General features: G+C 44.6%; 1 protein-coding gene across 1 annotated transcript in view; it reads right to left on the minus strand.

The window, feature by feature from the left end:
- Positions 1-22,711, minus strand: part of MYO10 (myosin X) — a 125,164-nt gene that overhangs the window by 1,268 nt on the left and 101,185 nt on the right. The window contains exons 30-38 of the mRNA XM_056854149.1: positions 22,035-22,229; positions 20,248-20,405; positions 17,065-17,188; positions 15,681-15,978; positions 13,443-13,650; positions 11,656-11,792; positions 8,752-8,872; positions 5,038-5,493; positions 1,430-1,621 (exon numbers count right to left, since the gene is read on the minus strand). Of these exons, the coding sequence (XP_056710127.1) occupies positions 1,430-1,621; positions 5,038-5,493; positions 8,752-8,872; positions 11,656-11,792; positions 13,443-13,650; positions 15,681-15,978; positions 17,065-17,188; positions 20,248-20,405; positions 22,035-22,229 (1,889 nt within the window). The remainder of the gene's footprint in view (positions 1-1,429; positions 1,622-5,037; positions 5,494-8,751; positions 8,873-11,655; positions 11,793-13,442; positions 13,651-15,680; positions 15,979-17,064; positions 17,189-20,247; positions 20,406-22,034; positions 22,230-22,711) is intronic.

Consider the following 22,711-nt stretch of genomic DNA (forward strand, 5'->3'; position numbering starts at 1 on the left):
AGCCAATAACGTACTGCTTTGTATACAGCTATGGCACAGCTTCATCTAGAATACTGTATACAGTTCTGGTCACTGTTATCTCAAAATGGATATTGTGGAGCTGGAAAAAGTGCAGAAAAGGACAACTAAGATGACCAAGGCCTTGGGTCACCTTTCCGATGAAGCAAGGCTGGATAGTTGGGACTTTTCAGTTTAAAAGCCAGAGTGGTGTAGTGGTTAAGAATGGTGGTTTGGAGCAGTGGACTCTGATCTGGAGAACCAGGCTTGATTCCCCTCTCCTACACGAGTGGTGGATGCTAATCTGGTAAACCAGGTTGGTTTCCCCACTCCTACACATGAAGCCAGCTGGGTGACTTTGCGCTAGTCACAGCTCTCTCAGAGCTCTCTCAGCCCCACCTACCTCACAGGGTGTCTGTTGTGGGGAGGGAAAGGGAAGGTGATTGTAAGCTGGTTTGATTCTCCCTTAAGTGGTAGAGAAAGTCGGAATATAAAAACCAACTCTTCTTCTAAAAAATATGGCTAACAAGAGACATGATAGAAGGTTATAATCTTATGCATGAGGTAGAGAAAGTAGACAGAGGGAGATATTCTCCCTCTACCATAATACTAGAATGTGGGGACGCCCAATGAAGTTGTTGGAAAACAGGTTCAGGACAAACAAAAGGAAATACTTCTTTACTCAATGAGCAATTAAACTGTGGAATTCGCTGCCAGTGGAGGTAGTGATGGCCACAAGCATAGATGGCTTTAAAAGAGGTTAGACAGATTCACGGAGGAGAGGTCCCTCAGTAGCTACTAGCCGTGGTGAGCAGCAAACCTCTGAATACCAATGCTAGGACGCAGTGTCAGGAGAAGGCCTCTTCCTCTGTGTCCTATTTGTTTGGTCCTCCTGGGAAACTGGTTAGCTGCTGTGTACTCTGGACTAGATGGACCCACTGGTCTGATCCAACAGGCTCGACTTGTGTTGTTATAATTGCATAAGAGCCAGCGTGGAGTAGTGGTTAAGAGTGGTGGTTTGGAGCGGTGGACTCTGATCTGGAGAACCGGGTTTGATTCACCACTCCTCCAGATGAGCAGCAGACGCTAATCTGGTGAACCAGGTTGGTTTCCCCACTCCTACACACAAAGCCAGCTAGGTGACCTTGGACTAGCCACAGCTGTCTCAGCCCCACCTGCCTCACAGGGTGTCTGTTGTGGGGAGGGGAAGGGAAGGAGATTGTAGGCCGGTTTGATTCTCTTTAAAATGTAGAGGAAATTGGCAAATAAAAACAAACTCTTCTTCTTCTTATGCATTAAGTCAGTTCAAGTTGGCACGAATACTAAACCGCTACAAAATGTGAAGGCAACAGAATGGTGGAAGATCTTCTTCTGAAAAGGGGTCCTTCTAAAACAAACAGGACGGCAGCCAAAACCTGGCCCCCTTCCTTACCTCGCTGGTCCCAAACAGCAGCTCTCTCTCATCGACCACAATCTTGTAGGCATTGGCAAAGGGAGCCCCAAAGGAGAGGATATGCTCATACTGGAAGACTTCAAGCGGCCGGCCTTCGCCACGCTTGTAGACAGAAACCGCATCGGCGCTAACGCCCAACCAAAGCTCCTGTGGGAATCCCCCTTCTTTGCACTGGGGAAGGAAAAAACATAAAATCAAGGTGAAACAAATAAAAACAACTGACTGAATGCTCCTAGAGATGTGAAAGCCCGGAGGGTGTGGAAGCAGAAAATAAGCTGGGGAAAAGTCATCTTCCTTCTCTCCTGGACATTCCCCCCCCCCCCCCGCCCCCAATGTTTCTGATAGAAATTGAAGATTTTAGAAGGCACTGGGGGGGAAACACTTCAATGAAATATTTTCACTTTTGGAAGCAAGGGAGTGCTGTTTAGAACAGAGTTGTATTTGCTTAGAATATATGTTATGAAGATTTTTATGTAAGACAATCTCCAGCATTAGAGATATTTGTTTAAATGTGACTGATTTTGACCACAATTTGTATCCCATAATGTGTATAATAATACATTATTGAATAACTCAGTATTTTCAATGTTATAAAGTTTATTTTAATATCCACATATGCTTCAGGTCCTATTGTGACTGTATGAGAATATTTATGTCCTCAATTACTACAAAATTGGTATTTTCTATTTTGAACTGTCATTATTTCCTACCTCTTAGATGGCAAAAACGAATAGACTTGTGTGGGGCACAGCAATTTATCACTCTTTGCTTCTTGACTATTGGGCATGTTGTTGTTGTTATTTCTATCCAAAGATATCACAACCAAAGAGTGCAATATTAAACCATATAATAAAATGTAGAGGAAATTGGCAAATAAAAACCAACTCTTCTTCTTATGCATTAAGTCAGTTCAAGTTGGCACGAATACTAAACCGCTACAAAAAATCCATTTAAAATTCTAGAAATTTAGCTATTTTGCTTGTAGAAAACTGACATTAACTTCTAAGTGCCATAAACATGTCAAATGGTACAGTGTTATGTGCTAACTCAGTTATTAATTATGCATTTTAAGTTGTAGAGTTGTATAATAAGTTTAGGCTTGCTAAGGAAAGTAAGTCTTGCACCAATTTCCGTTTCCCCCCGATAAAAACTGGAAGAAGGAATAGATTTTTTTCCTCCCATGGCATCAAAATTTCCAGAAATTTTACATCTCTAAACCTGCCACAGTTCGCTACATACAACTACAATGACGATCATTTCTATAGCATTTTCCAGCACACAACATGTGTGACGGTACCCCTTCATATCTGGACTATTGGCACACCTGGCCAAGCTATCTGACCTAATGGGATGCAAAGAGACACACCGCACCGCACTCCATAGCATCGGAGCACCTCAGACACCTCACTGGACCTCGCTGTACGGAGCCAGCACGACCCTGCAGATGGCAAGCAGCACTTGGACCCAGAAGAAGGAAGTGGCCTGAACTCCATCTTGGTTGTGGTTGCACAGAACGACGACCTTTGGACTCTCCTCCTGCATCCTCCTGCACGTAACTCGCCCCTGGAAAGGTTGCCTTCCTGGACACTTTTGCATAACCAAGAAGGTGGCCAGCATATCAAGATCTGTCTAACGAGTTCAGACTTACAACAATGGCATTTCCCCTTCCACATCTTACATTCTTTCTCTGGGGTAGTCTGAGTGCAGGCTAATCCCATCTTCCCATACATTCTCCTTCCCCTTTCTCCTCCCAGTTCCTGCCAGCTGTCAATATCACAATTAATCGGTACTTGGCAGTCATCAATAATCCTCTCATATTCTGATCACCCTAGCTCCCACCTTTTCACACACACCCAATTTCCCCCCACTCTTGAAGCAATCTTACCTTTGTGCCCCACTGCGCACATGCCCAGTTAGTCAGCCTGCCCCAGGGCAGAATTCAGCTATAAAACTCAGCACCCTGGCACATGCCAGTTGCTTCTCATTTTGGATCCAGAAAGAATGCCCCATGACTTTTCACGGCTTCCTGGCTGTAACACGTTGGTTCGCGGAGCAGTCCTCCTTCTCCTCATAAGCAGCCTCTCTCGCTGAAGACTGCATCGGGTAGGTAGCTATTTTCTTTGTGCTATCCCTATAGGATTCTCGTGTGTGTGTGTGTGTTGCGTTTCATTGCATTTTGTGTGTGTTGTACCCCTTTTATATCCCCCAAATAAATTCCATTTATTTTACTTTAATTGGCTTCTCATAGCGTTTGTTCCTTGTTGGTTTGCTCATTCTTGTGTATACACAGGAAAAAGACCCCACCAAAGCTTCTCGTTAGTGCTCTAAATTTATCTCCAATTGACTAATTCCCCCATTAAATATTGGAGACCCCATTATTCCCTATACACATGCCTTATGATTATTTTCTCATTTAGATTCAAAACGCACAAATTGTGAGTTATGCTGGAAGCAATCTGACTGCGAAGCCCAATGAGTTTCTCCTGCAGAAGAGAGATGTGGAGTGTCTCAAAGGTCTACGACATTCAACCCTCTCACCCTTGTACTACACTAGGCCAAAGGAACATTTGGGATTACTTGGTACAGACACTCCGTTCTTCCTTCTACTTCTTTCTTCTTCATCCAGTCTGTACTTCCAAGGTGAGAAATGCTGACGTATAGCATTTAATGAGCGATTAATTCTTGATTATGAACTATTTATAAAATCCTAGCAATAAGTACTTCAGCTGGGCCAATTCCTTGCACCAGCAGGTGTCTTAAGTCTAGATCACTCTTGAAAGTCAGAGACCAACAATAATGTACAATCATTCCTGTATAGACAGCAAAATGTATGCCAAATGGTTAAATCCAGCCCAAGGAGTGTCCGGCTGGCCTCGACCAGGGTCAGGGCTTTCTCTGCTTTTTTTCTAGCTTTCTCTGCCCTGGCCCCTGCCTGGTGGAATAGCCTCCCAAGAGAGATCAGGGCCCTGCGTGATCTTCAAAATTTCCGCAGAGTTGTAAGACAGAGATATTCCGCCGGGCTTATGGTTGAGGCCAGCTACGGTTCTCCCTATAAATACTAGCCTTCTTAATCTTTCTCCCTTTCCCCCACTGCTGAGCTCTTTCCTCGTTTTTTTTTTTTTTTGGTGGGGGAGATTAGATCCAACCATCAAGCTGCAGACAGCTATTTCTGTGATTTTAGTGCCATGGGGGGGAGTATTATTTCCCCAATTTAGTGAATGGATTGGGTCATTTTTAAATGTATTTAAATGATATTTTAATGTTTTATTGGTTTTATTATTCTGGATTTTGTAAGCCTTGCACCAGCAGGTGTCCCAAGTCTAGATCACTCTTGAAAGTCAGATACCAACGATAACGTACAATCGTTCCTGTGTAGACAGCAAAATGTACGCCAAAAGGTTAAATCTGGCCTTTGGGCCTGGCCTTTGGGCTGGGGAGGGCGGAGAAAAAAATTCAATAAATGAATGAATGAATGAATGAACTGGGTCTAGAAATGTGGCTGTTGAGTGAAGTGCTGATTCTTGCTCATCTCTGTATGCATACAAGTATTTTTTTGGCAATTCATAGCAAGCGATGGACATGCTCACCTCTACATCAAAGAGGGTTGACCCGTAGCCCGGCCACTCCTTAATCAAGCTCATGTATTTGGCCATCGCTTGCGCTTGGCTCATTCCCTGAATTTTCTTCCACTTATCGATCACGCTAGCCCTGACGGCACAGACCTCCTCTTTGACCCACATGTCCAGCATCTGATCTGCTTCCACCTTCTGCTTGCCAACAGAGCTGCTGCGGAAGCTCCTCCGCAGGGTCCCATCCAGAAAGTTGGCCCGCTTTCTCTCCAGCCTCTCGGCTGGGGTAAATGTTTGGGTGGACTGGATAATACGCGATCTCAGCCTCTGCAGTGGGTAGACTTCTTCCACTTCTGGTACCGTGACGCTGGATGAAGTGCAATCGCCTTGCAGGTACTGGAGCCGTAGGGCAGCAAGGATCTGGAGGGTTTCTTCAGGAGCTGGGTAATGTCCTCGAATCACTGCTTCGTGCGCCTAACAGAAATAAAGGCAATATGGGATACCACACCCTGAATCCTGCTACTTCTAAAACAACAACGCCCTCCCCCCACCAACTCAAGAAATATACAGGAACCAGCTTTTTTCTAGCTACTCTTGTTCAACTGATGAGAGCCACCAGAGGGCACAAGAAGCTGCTTTACACTGAATCAGATCCTTGGTCCATCAAAGTCAGTCTTGTCTACTCAGACCGGCAGCGGATCTCCAGGGTCTCAGGTGGAGGTCTTTCACATCACCTACCTGCCTAGTCCCTTTAACTGGAGATGCCAGGGATTGAACCTGCAACCTTCTGCATGCCAAGCAGATGCTCTACCACTGAGCCACAGCCCCTCCCCATGGGCAGCTAGGCAGCCTTCTTTCTGTTACCATAAACAGGTCCAGGCCCTGGTGCTGTTCAGCCAATAAACCACACCAAAGGGGGTGAAAGGAAAAAAAGCTTATTCCTGTTATCACACAAATAAGGTTCCCCCACCAGCTCCAGGGGCTGTAAACGAGAGAAGCACACCGTAACTCACAATCACAGACAATATAAAGCATCTTCTCTCCTCCTTCCGCTATACATATTTGGAAATCAAGTTATTCATTGGTACCTGTACTCATTATTATTCGAGCATGTACATAATTTGTTGTATAATTAAACTCCTACTGTGATTGCGTGTCCATCCCTAAGCGTCTCAACTGCTCCTCATAGCGTAGTTGCTCTAGCCCCCTGGTCATTTTGGTTGCTCTTTTCTGTACCTTCTCAAGTCTGCAATATCCTTTTTGAGGTGTGGTGACCATACACTTTTACTGCTTCATGGTCTCTGTGCATCGCAGAGGGGCGTCGCACAAGTGCAGAACTATGCCCCCACAAACTTCTAGCGCCTAAAAGCTCTAGACAATCTAGGTGCAAGAACCGACAGCTCCTAGAGCTTCTGGATTTGTACAAGGGCAGTATGATATCCACTACCACCCCAAGATCCCTTTCTTGGTCTGTTGCTGCCAGTACAGATCCCATCAGTGTATATGTGAAGCTGGGATTTTTTGCCCCAATATGCATCACTTTACACTTGCTCACATTTAACTGCATTTGCCATTTTAATGCCCATTCCTCAAGTTTGAAGAGATCCTTTTGGAGCTCTTCACAGTCCATTTTTGTTTTAACCACCCTAAATAATTTGGTGTCATCTGCTACTTGCAGCAGCTTAGGGAGAAATACTAATGTGATAAGTGCCTGAAGTGCTGAATCCACCATCTGAAAGACTGGAAGAGCAGCCAAAGGGCATGGGGTCCGTTTATCTTCCAGGCCTAAAGAAGTCACTATCTGCAGAAGCTGTTCAGAGTAAAGTTTAAGATCTTCAGAAAGAAGATCAGAAAGGCAGAAGGCAGAAACTTCCTGAGATGGCAACGAGTCAAAAGCCTTTTCTGAAAGTAAGCAATCACATGAAGTATCCCTCCTTCAATCCCTCCCTCACGATCTTGGCAAATGTCTTTCTTTGTAGACCAGTGTGATCAAGATCGGAATCAATGCAAAGAGGAATGATGGACATCCTGAGAGGGAACCTCCAAATGTCCCTCAGAGATGGAGCCGAGGACCTTTGCATTCTGGCCAATCCAACAGCTGCAGCGGCGGGGGGAGTGTTCTTCATACACCACCTGCAGTTCTTGAAACTTTTCATCACAGACTCAAGAGATCTTCAGGTGTGCAGAAGGAGAAGCTCTAGGAGCTGTCTGTTCTTGCACCTAGATCGTCTAGTGCTTTTAGGCGCTAGAAGTTTGTGGGGGCATAATTCTGCACATGTGCCACGCCCCTCTGTGCAATGCACAGAGACTATGAAGCAGTAAAAGACAGTCTGCCCCAGAATCTGCCCCAGGATCCTTTGCCATGCACATGGATTCCATGGCAGACAAGTCCATGTGAAAAGGTATTAAGACAAGTTGTAACTCAACTTGAAAACAGCCTTTTCTCTGGCGCTGCTGTCAGCAAGATTAATGGGAACACAAGGAAAACATTTTGGTGGGCCGTGCATTTTGGTTTCTCAACTCCTCTATGGAATACCAGTATGGATTCATGCCTTAAATCAGGATGTTGAAAGAATACAATCTAAATTCTTACGTAAAATTCTTGGAACACCAAAATGTATTCCTTATGCAGCCTTGTGTCTAGAAACAATCAATTATAGACACTAGAGCTTGGCTGGTAACAATCAAATTTTGGCTTCAGTGGCATTTCAAGGCTGATCTAAATAGTTTTATCTCTCATATGCTAACTGAATCTCAATAATCCATATGGATAAGACATATTGAGAAAAAAATAGATCAGTATGGATTTCTTTAGGCTCCCTGTATTGGCTCACAGAAAAGTCAGCATTTGATGTGATCAGACGTAGACCTTTAGACATAGAAATGCAGGAACTTAGAAGCCATGCAAGTAGTAGAAGTTCCCCCTTGAGTTTGGAGCCTTGGCCAAATAGACAACATATAGCACTATACTATACGTATCTAACTGCACCGCAACAGCATAGAGCATATATGCTTGCCAGGCTAAATGCACTACCCTCCACCTTGCTATATGGAAGATTTAATAAAATCCCGTTTGCGGACAGAGTTTGCCCCTGCGGGAATGGTGAAATTGAATCCCTTGTGCATGTCCTTTTCAATTGCTGCTTTTGTGCTTATAGCCAATCCCAGTTCATTGACCCACTGTTCGTAAACAGGGAATGGCTCTGGTGAAATAAGGACATCCTATCTTAGGACCACACAAAACCCAAAAATAATTGAATCAGTGGCAAGGTTCTTACATCTCGCAATCAGGTATCGTGAATGGTGTGTAGCTTTCCTTAATGGCTGATTTGGGATGGTTTTATCCAATTTTATTTATTTGTACTCGGTTTTATCCAAATGTATGTTCTTCCTTTTTATATGCCAATAAAAGCTTGTGTTGTGTTGTGTGTGGTTTCGAAGGGCTTGTTCTCTACCCTGCCACAATCAATGGCAGCATTACTTTTTCACCTGAGGCAACCATCTCACCTTACTTCTAGGCAGGGCTGAACTTAAATGCAGGTGAACTTAGCTTAAAGTGAGGTAAACAGGTAAGGTTAAAAAATTAGGTATAATAGGCACTATTCACACACAGCTTCTCAGCAATTACGTTTCACCATTTTATTTCAGCAGGGTACGTAATCCCTTTGGAAATTCCCTTGATCTCTTCCTTCCCCCCGCCCCCCACATTCAAATGCAATGATCAAGTGTTACCTGCTCAAACATGAACGCAAACTCCACGCTGTCTTTTGGCACATGCTCGGTATCGAGGAAGCAGTAGAGCTTGAAGTAAAACTTCCAGGCCCCTTCACCTCCTTCTGAAGCAGCAGCCAGCCTGCAAGAACGGACGAGCGGAGCAGATTTTGAGTGGAAAGAAAAATTCTCTTAAATGACATTTTAGACCGAAACCAAAAAATTTCTTCTGGTGCAAGGAACAAATCCACACGATTTGAGCAATTAAATTGTGGGAGCCACTGACAGAGGACACAGCGATGGCTTTTGAAGGGCATGAGACAGGTTCGTGGAGGAGGCCCTTTGCCGGCAACGAGTCACTGTGACTGAAGGGAAATTCTGTAGCCAAATGTGAGGGACTTAAGAGAGGAGACTGAGCTGCTGGGGTGGGGGGGTTGACTCTGTGTTCTGGTGTGATGGGTTGTGCCTAATAGGACTGGGAGGAAAACCTGAAGGGTTTTCAGAGATTGGTTCCTGTAGGTTTTCCAGGCTGTGTGACCGTGGTCTTGGTATTTTCTTTCCTGATGTTTTGCCAGTAGCTGTGGCAGGCATCTTCAGATGCCTGCCACATCTGCTGGCGAAATGTCAGGAAAGAAAAAACCAAGACCATGGTCACACAGCCCGGATAACCTACAAGAACCAATGAACTCTGGCCGTGACAGCCTTCAACAAGGTTTTCAGAGTTTGGGAGGGGAAAAAAGGTCCCTACTCTAGTCACAGGGTGGAGGAATAGTCTCTGAGGAAAGGGGTATTCCTGGCCCAAGTATGATGAGAAAATTGCTTTAAGAGCTTTGAAGTAATTCCACGGAGAGAAAAAGGAAGGAATAAAGGAGAATCTTCATACTTCCTAGTTTTAGGCACCAGAGTATACACAGGAACCTCTGTGTGCAGGTTCTGGGACTAAGCTACCTTAAAGGGTTGGAAACCTGGGTTAAGTAAAATAACATCTGTGCTGTACTTGTTGAGCAACCCATTATTTATTTAGAAATTGTGTACCTTTCCTTTTTCCTCCAATACCTTTCCCTGTGAAGTATAATAAAATTATGTTATGTTATTGTTGAACTGAATAAATCCTCTGTGTGTGTTAAGTGCCGTCAAGTCGCTTCCAACTCATGGAGACCCTATGAATCAATGTCCTCCAAAATGTCCTATCTTTGACAGCCTTGCTCAGATCTTGCAAATTGAGGGCCCTGTCTTCCTTTATCGAGTCAACCCATCTTTTGTTGGGTCTTCCTCTTTTCCTGCTGCCTTCAACTTTTCCTAGCATGATTGTCTTTTCCAGTGACTCTTGTCTTCTCATAATGTGACCAAAATACGACAGCCTCAGTTTAGTCATTTTAGCTTCTAGGTAGGGTCAGATCAGGCTTGATTTGATCTAGAGGCCACTTATTTGTCTTTTTTGGGCGGTCCAGGGTATCCGTGACACTCTTCTCCAACACTACATTTCAAAGGAATCTACTTTCTTCCTATCAGCTTTCTTCAATGTCCAGCTTTCACACCCACACATAGTAATAGGGAATACGATGGCATGAATTAACTTGATCTTGGTGGCCAGTGACACGTCCTTACATTTCAGAATCTTTTCTAGCTCTTTCATGGCGTCTTCTCTGGCATCTCAATTATCTGAGGTAAAATGAAGTAGGAGACGAGGGAGAGATTCCCCCCCCCCCATTACACCAAACCTCTCTTAGCTGGCCCTCCAGGGCAATCAGCTGGCTGCTTGTGGGAAGCAGGACGCTGCACAAGAGGGTCAGATCAGGCAGGGCTTTTATATTCTTACCCCTTGGAGCAGTACAGCCTAGGGAAACCTTGGTAACTTGGATGTTGCAGAGTGTTTAAGCCAGCCCTCTCTCACCGTGAGCAAGCATTTGTGTGCGGCATCACTACCAACTCTGTGTGCCTTTGCAGGTGTGGTTGCTCTTCCAGATTAACGGCACCAAAACCTAGACCAGGATTGCTGAGGGAACGGGGAGAAGAAACAATTCTAGAAATCCTTTCTGAAAGGTCGGTCGCATTTGCTGTGACTGGCTGGCCCCAATGTCAGCGGCAAGGTTGGGAGAGAAGCAGAAGAGCTTTAAAGCAGCTGGAAAACTACTCCAGACTTTAACACTACGTTGTGACTGTGAGATGTTGACGTTTTATTTATGGCTGTAATTTTCATTTGTAAGGAAACCTTAATCAGAGGAAGAAGTTTTGCAGTTTTAAATATTGATTGTGATCCTGCAAACACAACGCCCATATAGTCACTAAGATTTTTAGAAATTTGATGTATATTTTGCAGTCTGGAGTGGTGATTGTTAAGACCACTGAAGAAGGCAGTATGGCCGAAACGTGTATGGTCGGAGTCTAATTGTGTCATTTTATGTGTAATTGTGTTATATGAGTATATTTATTTGGCAGGCTTTTGCAGGGCCGTGTATGAGTTATATGTGTAATTAGATTTTAACCTATAATAAATTTATATAGATATTGTGTGCTGACATAACCTTTTAATTGCTCTTCTTTCAATTGTATAACTTTTGGCCTTGTATGTTTCTTTTCTTGACCTTTTAAGAGCTTTAAAGCAGCCCCACAAAACTCCTGAAGTTGTTCTGCCTGCACTAGTGAAGATGTTCCAGTTGTGGGAAGCCGTAAATCAAGAAAAGGCTTTGAGTCGAAGGCACAGCCCAAACGGGGAGGGTTACTGATGGACCACACGAGAGAGGAGATGTCAGGACAGCAGAATACAAGAACCACAGTGAAGGGTGATGTAATCATTGCCAGGCATACAAGTTCTTCTTTCATTTTTTTTGGGTGGAGGGGGATGCTATTGATTCAAGAAAAGGATATTCAGAACGCTGCTGTGAGGGGATTTAATTGCTCACTTATTAGCCGAGGCAAACTCACTTTTCAAACTTTGCCAAGACGTCGGCCACGACGGTTCTGCTTTCAATGGCTTTATCTGTAGCCCCATTGTACTCAAACAAGGCAAACATATTTCGGCTGTCTTCCATGGCCAGGCCTCGAATTAACTTCTCAACGACCTATCAGGGCAACAGTATGAAACCAAAAATGAGACACGAGAAAACGAGTGAGACTTTAGAAAGTAGTAACTTCAATCGATAGAAAATGACGGCACAGTAGGAATCTGAATCTGAAAAGGCAGCAAGACCTAATTCCTTTTCTTTTCGATTCTCAACCGTAGAAATTTCAAATTAGTTTCGTCACCCGCCCTTTCTTGACAAAGAATTCTCAGATTTAATATTTTACATTATGCGGTCAGTCAGGCACAAGGGCAAACTGTTCCCAGTTACATAAATCAGTGCGGATTTCCCTTTCCTTCTGCAGAATTTCCTACTCCAAAGTACCAATAAGGAGAGCAGAAATACAGGAGGAAGAAGAAGAGCTGGTTTTTATATGCCGCCTTTCTCTATCACTGAAGGGAGAATCAAACCGGCTTACAATCACCTTCCTTCTCCCTCCCCACAACAGATACCCTGTGAGGTAGGTGGGGCTGAGAGAGTGTGACTTTCCCAAGCTGGCTTCGTGTGTAGGAGTGGGGAAACAAATCCACCAGATTAGCATCCACTGCTCATGTGGAGGAGCGGGGAACCAAACCCGGTTCTCCAGATTAGAGACCACTGCTCCAAACCACTGCTCTTAACCACTAAACCACACTGGAAACCACAGCCACAAATCTAGACTGCCATTCTCTCATTTGATTGTTCTGCAGTCTCCGTCTGGTCCTGTGATGTCCTGCAAGTCTACACGAGGTGCTTCCAGAAGACTTCTACCCTGCAACCCAAAATGGGCGGTGTTCACAAAAGTGGTATGATCCTGATTCTACTATTATGTATCGGTTTTATAACCCCCTGGTGCAAATTGAGGAGAAGAGCTCACTTTCCAAGATGCCCAAAAATGCCATGGCAGGAATGTTTCCAGTTCATATGGGCACACAGCAAATTGGAGCGGCTTTTGCCCTATTTTGAGGGGAGGTCAGTTCTATCTATCGGGCTGCAGACAACTATTCTGTGACTTTAGCGCCATTGGGGGGAGTTACAACTCCCCCATTTATTGTAATGATTTGGGTTATTTTCAAGTGCAATTAAATTATATTCTACGGTTTTAATGATTTTATTATTCTGGATTTTGTAAGCCGCCCTGAGCCCGGCCTTTGGGCTGGGGAGGGCGGGGTAAAAATGTAATAAAAAATAAATCTCCTCTCTGATGAGTGCTGATGCCACAATAATGCTATCGTCTTCAAGGTGCCGTCAGATCCTTCACGTTACATGCAAATGTAACAGACTCATAGGACTGCCCCCCTGGAAGTCTTCTGGAACAATGTGTTTGTCACATGTTACAGGATCCTGACACAGGCGCAAAGTGTACATGAGGCTAGCACAAGCGACTTGGGACATGGCCCTCCATGCCTTGATGTCACATGAACACATATGAAGCTGCCTTATACTGAATCAGATCCCCCTTGATCCATCAAAGTCCGTATTGTCTACTCAGACTGGCAGCAGCTCTCCAGGATCTCAGGTGGAGGTCTTTCACATCACCTTACTTGCCTCATCTCTTTTAACTGGAGATGCTGGGGATTGAACCTGGGACCTTCTGCATGCCAAGCAGATGCTCTACCACTGAGCCACAGCCCCTCCCCTAAAGGACTGTGATCCGTTGCAGCTCCTTACCTCACCGGCCGTTGTGTGGGAGTTGATAGTGATCTTACAGGATCCTCCGCCGTGACAGTAGACTGTCGATGTCATCTCTCGTCTGTGGATCAGGGCTTCAATTTCATCCCTGGATGGCACAAATTCTCTGCTTTTGGTCTTTTTAAGGGATTCGTATATGAAAAGGGCATATTTTTCCATTTCGGTGCCTGGGAACTGGTCATGAACCCTGTGAGGATAAACACAGTGTTGCAATTTCCTTTTTTCCTAAATCTGATGATTTGAAGACATTTGAAAAGCAATATTTAGAATCCCAAATATTCATGGAATTATCAACAGGGCTCAGAGATTGTTTGCATTTCCTCCCATTCCTACAGCTCTTTCCTTAGACTTTTTTTTGGGGGGTAGGGATACAGGCCGGGCTCTTGAAGATAAAACGAGAGAGAGCTCAGCATGAACACTGCCAATGCATGCCTCTCTCCAGAGGAAAGTTCATGCCAGCTACATGGCACGGAGTCACTGGCCAATCACTGGTGCCCATGGAAAAGAGTTCCCTTTCCCCTTCCGACTTTTCTGCCATGCAGAACTTCACTTTCATAGCTTGATTCTTCACAGACTATATGAATGCCCATTAACAATATTCTATGCAGAATCATAGAGCTGGAAGGGACCTCCAGGGTCATAAAGTCCAACCCCCTACACAATGCAGGAAATTCACAACTACCCTCCCCACGCCCCCAGTGACCCCTACTCCATGCCCAGAAAATGGCAACAAAATCCCTCCAGGATCCCCGGCCAATCTGCATGGAGGAAAATTGCTTCCTGATCCCAAAGTGGCAATCTGCATTTCTTTGGGCATGTAAGAAAGGGACATGAGAGCCAAACACTGACACAACCCTTCCTGCCCTCCTTCTCATGTTCACAAAGAAGAAGTCGGCCAAGGCACCTTCCTAAAACAGGATGATGCCCTAAAACACTGACCCTGTGCTGCCCTATTTTAACACTTTGATTAGCCAAATATAAATCTGGTTTGATTTCACTTCCTTTTCCTAGATTTGACAGCCCCTGGCTGCCCATCAACCACTTCACACTTTAAAAAGGGGAAATGAAATTTAATTTTTCCTTGACACTATGAAGAGAAAAGTTGCCACATCTTTCATGCAATTGACCGATCTATTTGACAGCAGATAACACAGTATCCGCTTCTCAGAAAGCGTCATTAGCTGTTTTATCCAGGGAGTGATTTATTTCATGCCGTATTATTTTGTGGACATGCTAAAACAATGTGGGCTAGGGAGTCTATCTGATCCAGATAAGGTTTGATTTCAGTGTAGCTGTTGGAATATTAGATCTAGTCAACAGATGCAGCTTCTCTCTCTCTTGAAAGCGATTTATTTCAGATTGAGGTAAGGGAGGTGGGGTGAGTGGGGAGGCCTCTTGCAATCCATCCATAAACAGAGGACAGAAGCAACACAAACATACGGCCTCCCTACCCAGCCTCACAACAAAAGGGCCGTTACGAACTGGCTCTCCTGGATTGTAAAGTGTTGCAGAAGCTTCATTTTCCTCCCCAAAAGAAGAAAAAAATAGTAATTGAAGAGAGCCATACTTAAAAACACAAGAAAAGCCATGCTGGATCAGACCAAGGACAATCAAGTCCAGCACTCTGTTAGCACAGTGGCCAACCAGGGGCCTCCATGAAGCCCACAAACAAGATGACTGCAGCAGCAGCATCCTGCCCGTGTTCCACAGCATCGAATATAATAGGCACGCTCCTCTGAGACTGCCGAGAATAGGGATACATCATGACTGGTAGCCATTTTGACTAGTAGCCATGAATAATCCTCTCCGCCATGAACATGTCCACTCCCCTCTTCAAGCCTGGCAAGTTGGCAGCCATCACCACATCCTGGGGCAGGGAGTTCCACAATTTAACTATGCCTTGTATGAAGAAATACTTCCTTTTATCAGTTTTGAATCTCTCACCCTCCAGCTTCAGCAAATGACCCTGTGTTCTGGCATTATGAGAGAGGGAGCAAAGCTTCTCCCTGTCCACTCTCTCCATACCATGCATAATTTTATAGACTATCATGTCTCCCCTTAACTGCCTTCTTTCCAAGGTAAACAGCCCTAAGCGTTTCAACCACTCCTCACAGGGCAGTTGCTCTTGTCCCCTGATCATTTTGGTTGCTCTTTCCTGTACCGCTGCATACTTTCTGTCTGCTGTATTGTACATAAGCATTTTGAAATTTCACTTACCTTTTCAGGTGGAACTTCAGGTACTTGAGGATACCACGGCTCGGCAGAAACATACAGCTCATGCAGGTGAGGATCTGCCAACTGTACAGATTGCCTGCACTCCCCGGATTGGGCACTTTGCTCGTCTGCTTGATGAGTTGGCAATAAAGCTCATCTCGCAGAGGCCGCAAATCGTGCCCCGTCTGAAGAATGCCCTGGATAATGGGGATCGGGTCTGACATGGACTCCAGCTGTTGCAGGGAATTAAATATCTTGATGGCTTCATCCTGGAGAGTGGTGTAGCCTTTGTCTTTCAGCACTAGAGTAGGGAAACACAACAGAGAATCTTAAAATTACTCAACAGGCCAAAATTTTATTGTATTTCACACTTGGCTAAACATCTGGAGAGTGATGCCCCGGCCCCATGGACACCTGAGCCACAAAATTGACAAAAACAGAACATATTTTTGTATGAACAAGAACCGAAGAACATATTTTTGTTTAATAAAGTGTACAATTAAATGTGTTTTGAATAATTTCCTACGCACTAACTTTTCGTCTTATTTGTTATTCCTTCTTTTTTTTTAGAATCATTTATTGTCTCAAAGTTTGGGGGGAAGAAGAAAGAGTTGGTTTTTATATGTCAACTTTCTCTCCCTTTTAAGCAGAATCAAGCCAGTTTACAATCTCCTTCTTTCCTCTCCCCGCAATTGACACCTTGTGAGGTAGGTGGGGCTGAGAGAGTTCGGAGAGAGCTGTGAGTAGCCCAAGGTCACCCAGCTGGTTTCATGAAGGGGAGGGGAAACAAACCCGGTTCTCCAGATTAGAGTCTGCCGCTCATGAGGGGGAGTGGGGAGTCAAACCTGGTTCTTCAGATTACAGTCCGCCATTCATGTGGAGGAGTGGGGAATCAAACCTGGTTCTCCAGATTGGAGTCTGCCGCTCTTAACCACTACACCACGCTGGAAAGGGGATATGACAATTTACATAGGGCTGGTGCATGCAGTGCTCAAGATTATTTGTCTGACTTCTCCCTTTCCCCACTGAAGTTTTTTTTTTTTTAATGGTCCCTTTCCTCCTGGGTGTTACTATAACCTTCCACAATGAAGTATCCCCCCAGCAGCTGACTGTCAAGTATATTCCTACTTAAGAGAGATGGACATCCCAATCCTGGAAGGTGGGTGGAGTATACAGGAAGATATATGGAAAATGCGCTGGAGCTGTTCTAAGCTGAACAGTAACACCCCCTGGCTGCTGTTTGACTACAGCAATGTGCTGTATTGTACAAGGGACTGAAATGATCATTGAGTAAGTCAAATCGTCTTATCTTTGTGAAAAGGAGAAGTGCTTGCGCGTGTGGTTTTGAACGATGAGGACGATGGACTTCCACAGCTTAAGGACTTACCATTCAAATTTATGTCCCCATATGGAAGAGGCAACAGTGGGGAATGTAGCGGATGTTGAGTGTAACGAAGAATAGGGTTCCTCTTGTAGATCTGTTCCACAACTTCAGGGTTTAGGCAGTTCTCCTGTATAAATAGGAAGAAAGCAGAGTGAGAAATAACCCACCAAAGAATCCCCGGAAAAGGTCAGCAGCAAAGCAAGCTATTTCAAACACGGATCTAAAGGGAAAGAAGCTTGCCAGAAATAAAATACTTGTGTTCAAATTTTGCTCTACAATATTTCAAAAGAAATCCCCACACACTGCAAACTTAATTCATGAAAGAGTTGTGATATTTTTTCAAAGAGGGTCTTCTCAAGATTTAGGGCATACAAAGAGTCTTAAGAGCCAGTGTGGTTGTAGTGGTTAGAATGTCAGAATAGGATCTGGGAGACCAATTCAAACCCTCAACTCTGCCATAGAAACTTGCTGGGTGACCTGGGGCCAGTCAAACATTCTCAGCCTAGCCTACCTCACTGGGTTGTTGCGAGGATAAAACGGAGGGGAGGAGAATGAAGTGAGCTGCTTTGGGGAGAAAGACGGTGTATAAATGAAGAAAATAAATTTTAAAAACAGGTGGAAGAGGCAGAGACACCATTGATAGTGTTTTTGATATTTCTGTATTTAACATAATATTCACAGAACATAACTATAGGCTAACTCTTAACATAGATTAACATAGCTCAAGACAATGCATATGCTCCTGGGATTCCTGTCTCATAGAGAGCTGGGATTCCTGTCTCATTTCCAATGCTAATTTATCCTCGCCTACTACCCTCTGCATATCACACCTAATCCAAACACGCCTGCTAGTGTCATTTACTTGCTTTTTGCATTTACATTGCCACTGTGTGACTAATTCACTCTTCTCAAGGATAGATGGACTCACATTCTAATTGTATCTGAGGAAGTGAGCTGTGGCTCATGAAAGCTCCTGCCCTGTCAGAAATGTTGTTAGTCTTCAAGGTGCTACTGGACTCCTGCTCTTTTCTATAACTCTTAACATGTCTAGTACTACAACACCAAACTAATAACATAACAGAGCTGCTTCCCTTTTCCTTCTCTTCTGCTTCACTTTCTCCTCAGACTCTCTTTTCTTTCCCTTGTCTCTCCCCAACAGTCATTGCTCTCCTCTCCCCGGCTTCTGTCTCAGCCCTCTTAGAATAATTCTGTTAATCACTACGCTAGAAGTCAGCGTGGTGTAGTGGTTAAGAGCAACGGTTAGGAGCGGTGGACTCTCTCTGGAGAACCGGGTTGGAGTCCCCACTCCTCCACATGGAGCCAGCTGGGTGACCTTGGGCTAGTTACAGCACTCTTCGAGCTCTCTCGGCCCCACCTACCTCCCAAGGGAGGTTGTGGGGAGAGGAAGGGAAGGAGATTGTAATCCAGTTTGATTCTTCCTTAAGTGGTAGAGAAAGTTGGCATATAAAAACCTACTCTTCTTCTGCTTCTTCTTCTAAATGTTGTACGCTGACACCAGGGGTTATTACAATGGTGACACTATTCCTCCTCCTCTCCGCCTCCTCCTCACCACCAACCAGGACAGCAATTACCGGTAGACCTTCTCTTGTTTTAAAAGTAAACTGCTGCCTGATATCATGGGCCTGATCCACAAATAAGCAGAGTTGCATGGTGGTGTCTCTCTGATAGCAGCATCCCACAACCCCTCTTGTCCTATCAGGGGGACGGAACGCTGTGGAGACAGGGAGGGGGGGAATACCAGAGATGCCCCTCTGCCCTTACCCACCAGGGCTATTAATGCAGGCCTGAGCTAAGGGTTAATGAAAATAATGAGAGCAGCTTTCTGAAGTAGATGAAAGGAATGGCGGATTCACGGACTTCTGATGCGGTTGTAGGAGACAAGAGATAAGAAGTGTGTCCAGTCTCCAACATGCCCTGCTCTAAACACCAATTGTTCTATTAGCCTGTTCATGAGGTAATTGCTTCGGCCAAGGACAGAGTAAGAGGCGTTACTTCATTTGTATAGTAAATTGCCCACCCTAAGGCAGAACCGCCTCCATTTTCTGATCATGGGTCGTATGGAAAGATGTGATGTGGGCTTAACATGACTTTGAATGTCTGAGGTTGGGAGACTATGATGTAAAGAGGAGGAGAACATGATGTTTGTAACGACTGACATCTTGACAAGTATATAATCTTGTGCTGGACTAAAAGTGGTTGCTTTTACTTTGGACTGGAGCCTGTTATTCAGCTGGATAATAAATCTTTAAATCTCCTTTGCAGCTACCGAGTAGGCTCCTCTCTGCCTGATTGCCTGGGGAAGGGAGGGGATCCACTTTTGTGGCTAACAAGGGTATTATCTTTGTGGTCCTGGCAACGCTGCCTTTATTTATTTAGCATATTTAGATGCTGCTTTTCTCCTGAAAAACAGGTCTCAAAGTGGCTTACAAGTGTTAAAGGCATAGAGAATCTGAGATGCGTGCAATCACTTAATTCTAATACACTGAAACATATCTTGCTTACACCCCTAGTACTGAAAAATTCAAAACTGGAAAAAAAATTGGAATAAGAACGCTATATCAGCAAGAAACCACCTACAGGGGAAAAAAACACATTGACCAGGCGACAATCGGCAGGTCAAAATAATAAGGCAGCCTCTCCTTTCCCCAGTTCCAGGTCTTCATATCAAACAGCACCCCAATTTCCATGGAGGAAGGTTGGGACACAAATGTGAATAATCATAATTTATGTTTGTTTGTTATCCTAGAGGAGCGGTTCCCAAACTTTTTGAGTCATGGAGCACTTTTCAGGAGAACACTAATTTTCACCTTGCACCTATATACTAAACTGAATGACAGTACTATTAATCTTTCCAATCTCTACAAGGAGCACCAAGTGCTCCGTGGAGCACAGTTTAGGAATCGCTGTCCTAGAGCAATGCTAGAATTCTTCATTCTGGTATCCCATCCTTCCTCCAATGAGTCCAGGGCAGGGGTCTGAAGGATGAAATCATGTGGGGACACTTGGGGGAAACAATAACCTCACTGCACCAACAACAGGGACCGGGCCTCAGAGACAGTTGCCGTTCACCTCACTTTGTGAACATTTAACAGTTTCTTTATTGAAGAAGATGTATAAGGTGGGCCCCCTCCCTCAGTCGAAATCTTTCACGAATGAAGCCTTAACCTTAATGTCTTGAATAAGCTGCTGAGTTGGAGTGTCGATGGGGGCTTTCGTATCCGTCACATTCTGAATGGCACTCGACCAGCGGCTGGCTTCGTTGAGCAGCTTGGTATAAAGACGGTAACAGTGCTTGCGTCCGTAGACAGTGATGTTCCAGTAACCTAAGGCAGATCAAAGAACATCTTGTGAATTCAAACTTACACTGACAAGTGACTTATCGTCACACAACGCATGGTTAAATTGTGGAACTCCCTGCCCCAGGATGTGGTGATGGCTGCCAACTTGGAAGGCTTTAAGAGGGTAGTGGACATGTTCATGGAGGAGAGGGCTATCCATGGCTACTACTCAAAATGTATACTAGTCATGATGCATACATATTTTCTCCAGGATCAGAGGAGCATGCCTATTATATGAAGTGCTGTGGAGCACAGCCAGGAGAATGCTGCTGCAGTCGTCTTGTTTGTGGGCTTGCTAGAGGTGCCTGGTTGGCCACTGTGTGAACAGACTGCTGGACTTGATGGGCCTTGGCCTGATTCAGCAGGGCTTTTCCTATGTTTTTATGTCAGCCTCCCATGAAGTCACACTATAGAATGTATTGAACTTGTGATCTGCTACATGATGTGTGTAGAAATACTACAGCGAATTAACCTGGAACTCCCTGCCCCAGGATGTGGTGATGGCTACCAGCTTGGAAGGCTTGAAGAGGGGAGTGGACATGTTCCTTGAGGAGAGGGCTATCCATGGCTACTCATCAGAATGTATACTAGTCATTATGCATAGCTATTATCTCCAGGATCAGAGAAGCATGCCAGTTACATTAGTTCCTGTGGAACACAGGCAGGAGAATGCTGCTGCAGTCGTCTTGTTTGTGGGCTTGCTAGAGGTGCCTGGTTGGCCACTGTGTGAACAGACTGCTAGACTTGATGGGCCTGGGTCTGATCCAGCAGGGCCTTTCTTATGTTCTTATCAACATGCCTATTATATTAGGTGCTGTGGAACACAGGCAGGACAATGCTGCTGCAGTGGTCTTGTTTGTGGGCTTCCTAGAGGAACCTAGTTGGCCACTGTGTGAACAGACTGCTGGACTTGATGGGCCTGGGTCTGATCCAGCAGGGCTTTTCTTATGTTCTAGCAAATCTGAATTTGTTGACTATATCAAACCACTCTGGTTGACTCAAAGGAGGAACCTGGTATGCTGTCGACTGCAGACCCCTGCCCTCCCACAGAAGTGCTTTGTAGGTAGGCCTTGTGGGTACCCTCTGGCATTAATCAATTACCTCCTGTTTCATCTTCCTATTGTGCAGATCAAAACAGTGAGAAGACCAGTGTCCTATGCAAATTAAAAGTCATTTGCTCATGACCTGAGTTCGAACCCGACGGAAGTTGGTTTCAGGTCACCGGCTCAAGGTTGACTCAGCCTTCCGTCCTTCCGAGGTTGGTAAAATGAGTACCCATCTTACTGGGCGTAAAGTGTAGATGACTGGAGAAGGCAATGGCAAACTGAGTTTTCTGCCTAGTAAACGTCGGGATGTGACATCACCCCATGGGTTAGTAATGACCCGGTGCTTGCACCTTTACCTTTTTAAAGGAGGTGTAGTTAATTATATAACCATCAGGATGTTAAAAAGGCATAATTCATTTCTTGTGTTCTGATTCAATAAGAACCTGAAATGAGTTTCCATCAGATATGAAATTCCAGAAGTATTTTCAAGACTATGAATGCTATTGGTGACAACCATGTGAATTGAATCTATGACAGGGAGGCAAAAAGCACCTACTAAGTCAGTTACCTGTCTCTTTAAAGATTTTCTCATCTGGGGGCACAACAGAGCAAAGGCTGTTTAACACCAGAGTACCCAATTTTAGGGCGTTCTTCTCTGAGCTCTTGTAATAATCCAAAGAGTTGTGTGTCAGGACAAACCACCGCTTCTTTAGCTTCAGTGACGTCATCTTGGGACTGTTCTTAACCTCCTTGTGCAACCATCCTGGGGAGGAGGGAAAGAAAAGGTATTACCCTGAATCAAAGATCTTCTTAGAAAGTGATGAATTCATCTCAGCTGTTGATAATTATGACTTTCTTTAGGTTAAGCCAGCAATTGACAGTATCATGAACATTAAAGCAATATCTACTAGTTTTCTGACATTTGGAAAAAAACACTTATCAGCCAGTAAAGAGGAAGTCGATACAAGATACTGCAAGAGCCAAATAACTACACGCCTCCAGAATCCAGCCTAAACACACCATCGCCTACAGCCAGCCTCTACACTACCGCCACATCTCTTCAGACCCCTCTGACAGAGATTCTCATCTGCAGGATCTTCAACAGATGTTTCTGGAATTACAATACCACCTGATGTAGTAAGGAAACAGAGCAACAAAGCCAGAATGATACCAAGGGACAACCTGCTACAAGATAAGCCCAAATGAAACAACAACAGTACACCACTGGTGGTCGCAGACAGCTCT

This window comes from Euleptes europaea, chromosome 8, assembly GCF_029931775.1.
Source record: "Euleptes europaea isolate rEulEur1 chromosome 8, rEulEur1.hap1, whole genome shotgun sequence".
Classification (NCBI taxonomy): Eukaryota; Metazoa; Chordata; class Lepidosauria; order Squamata; family Sphaerodactylidae; genus Euleptes; species Euleptes europaea.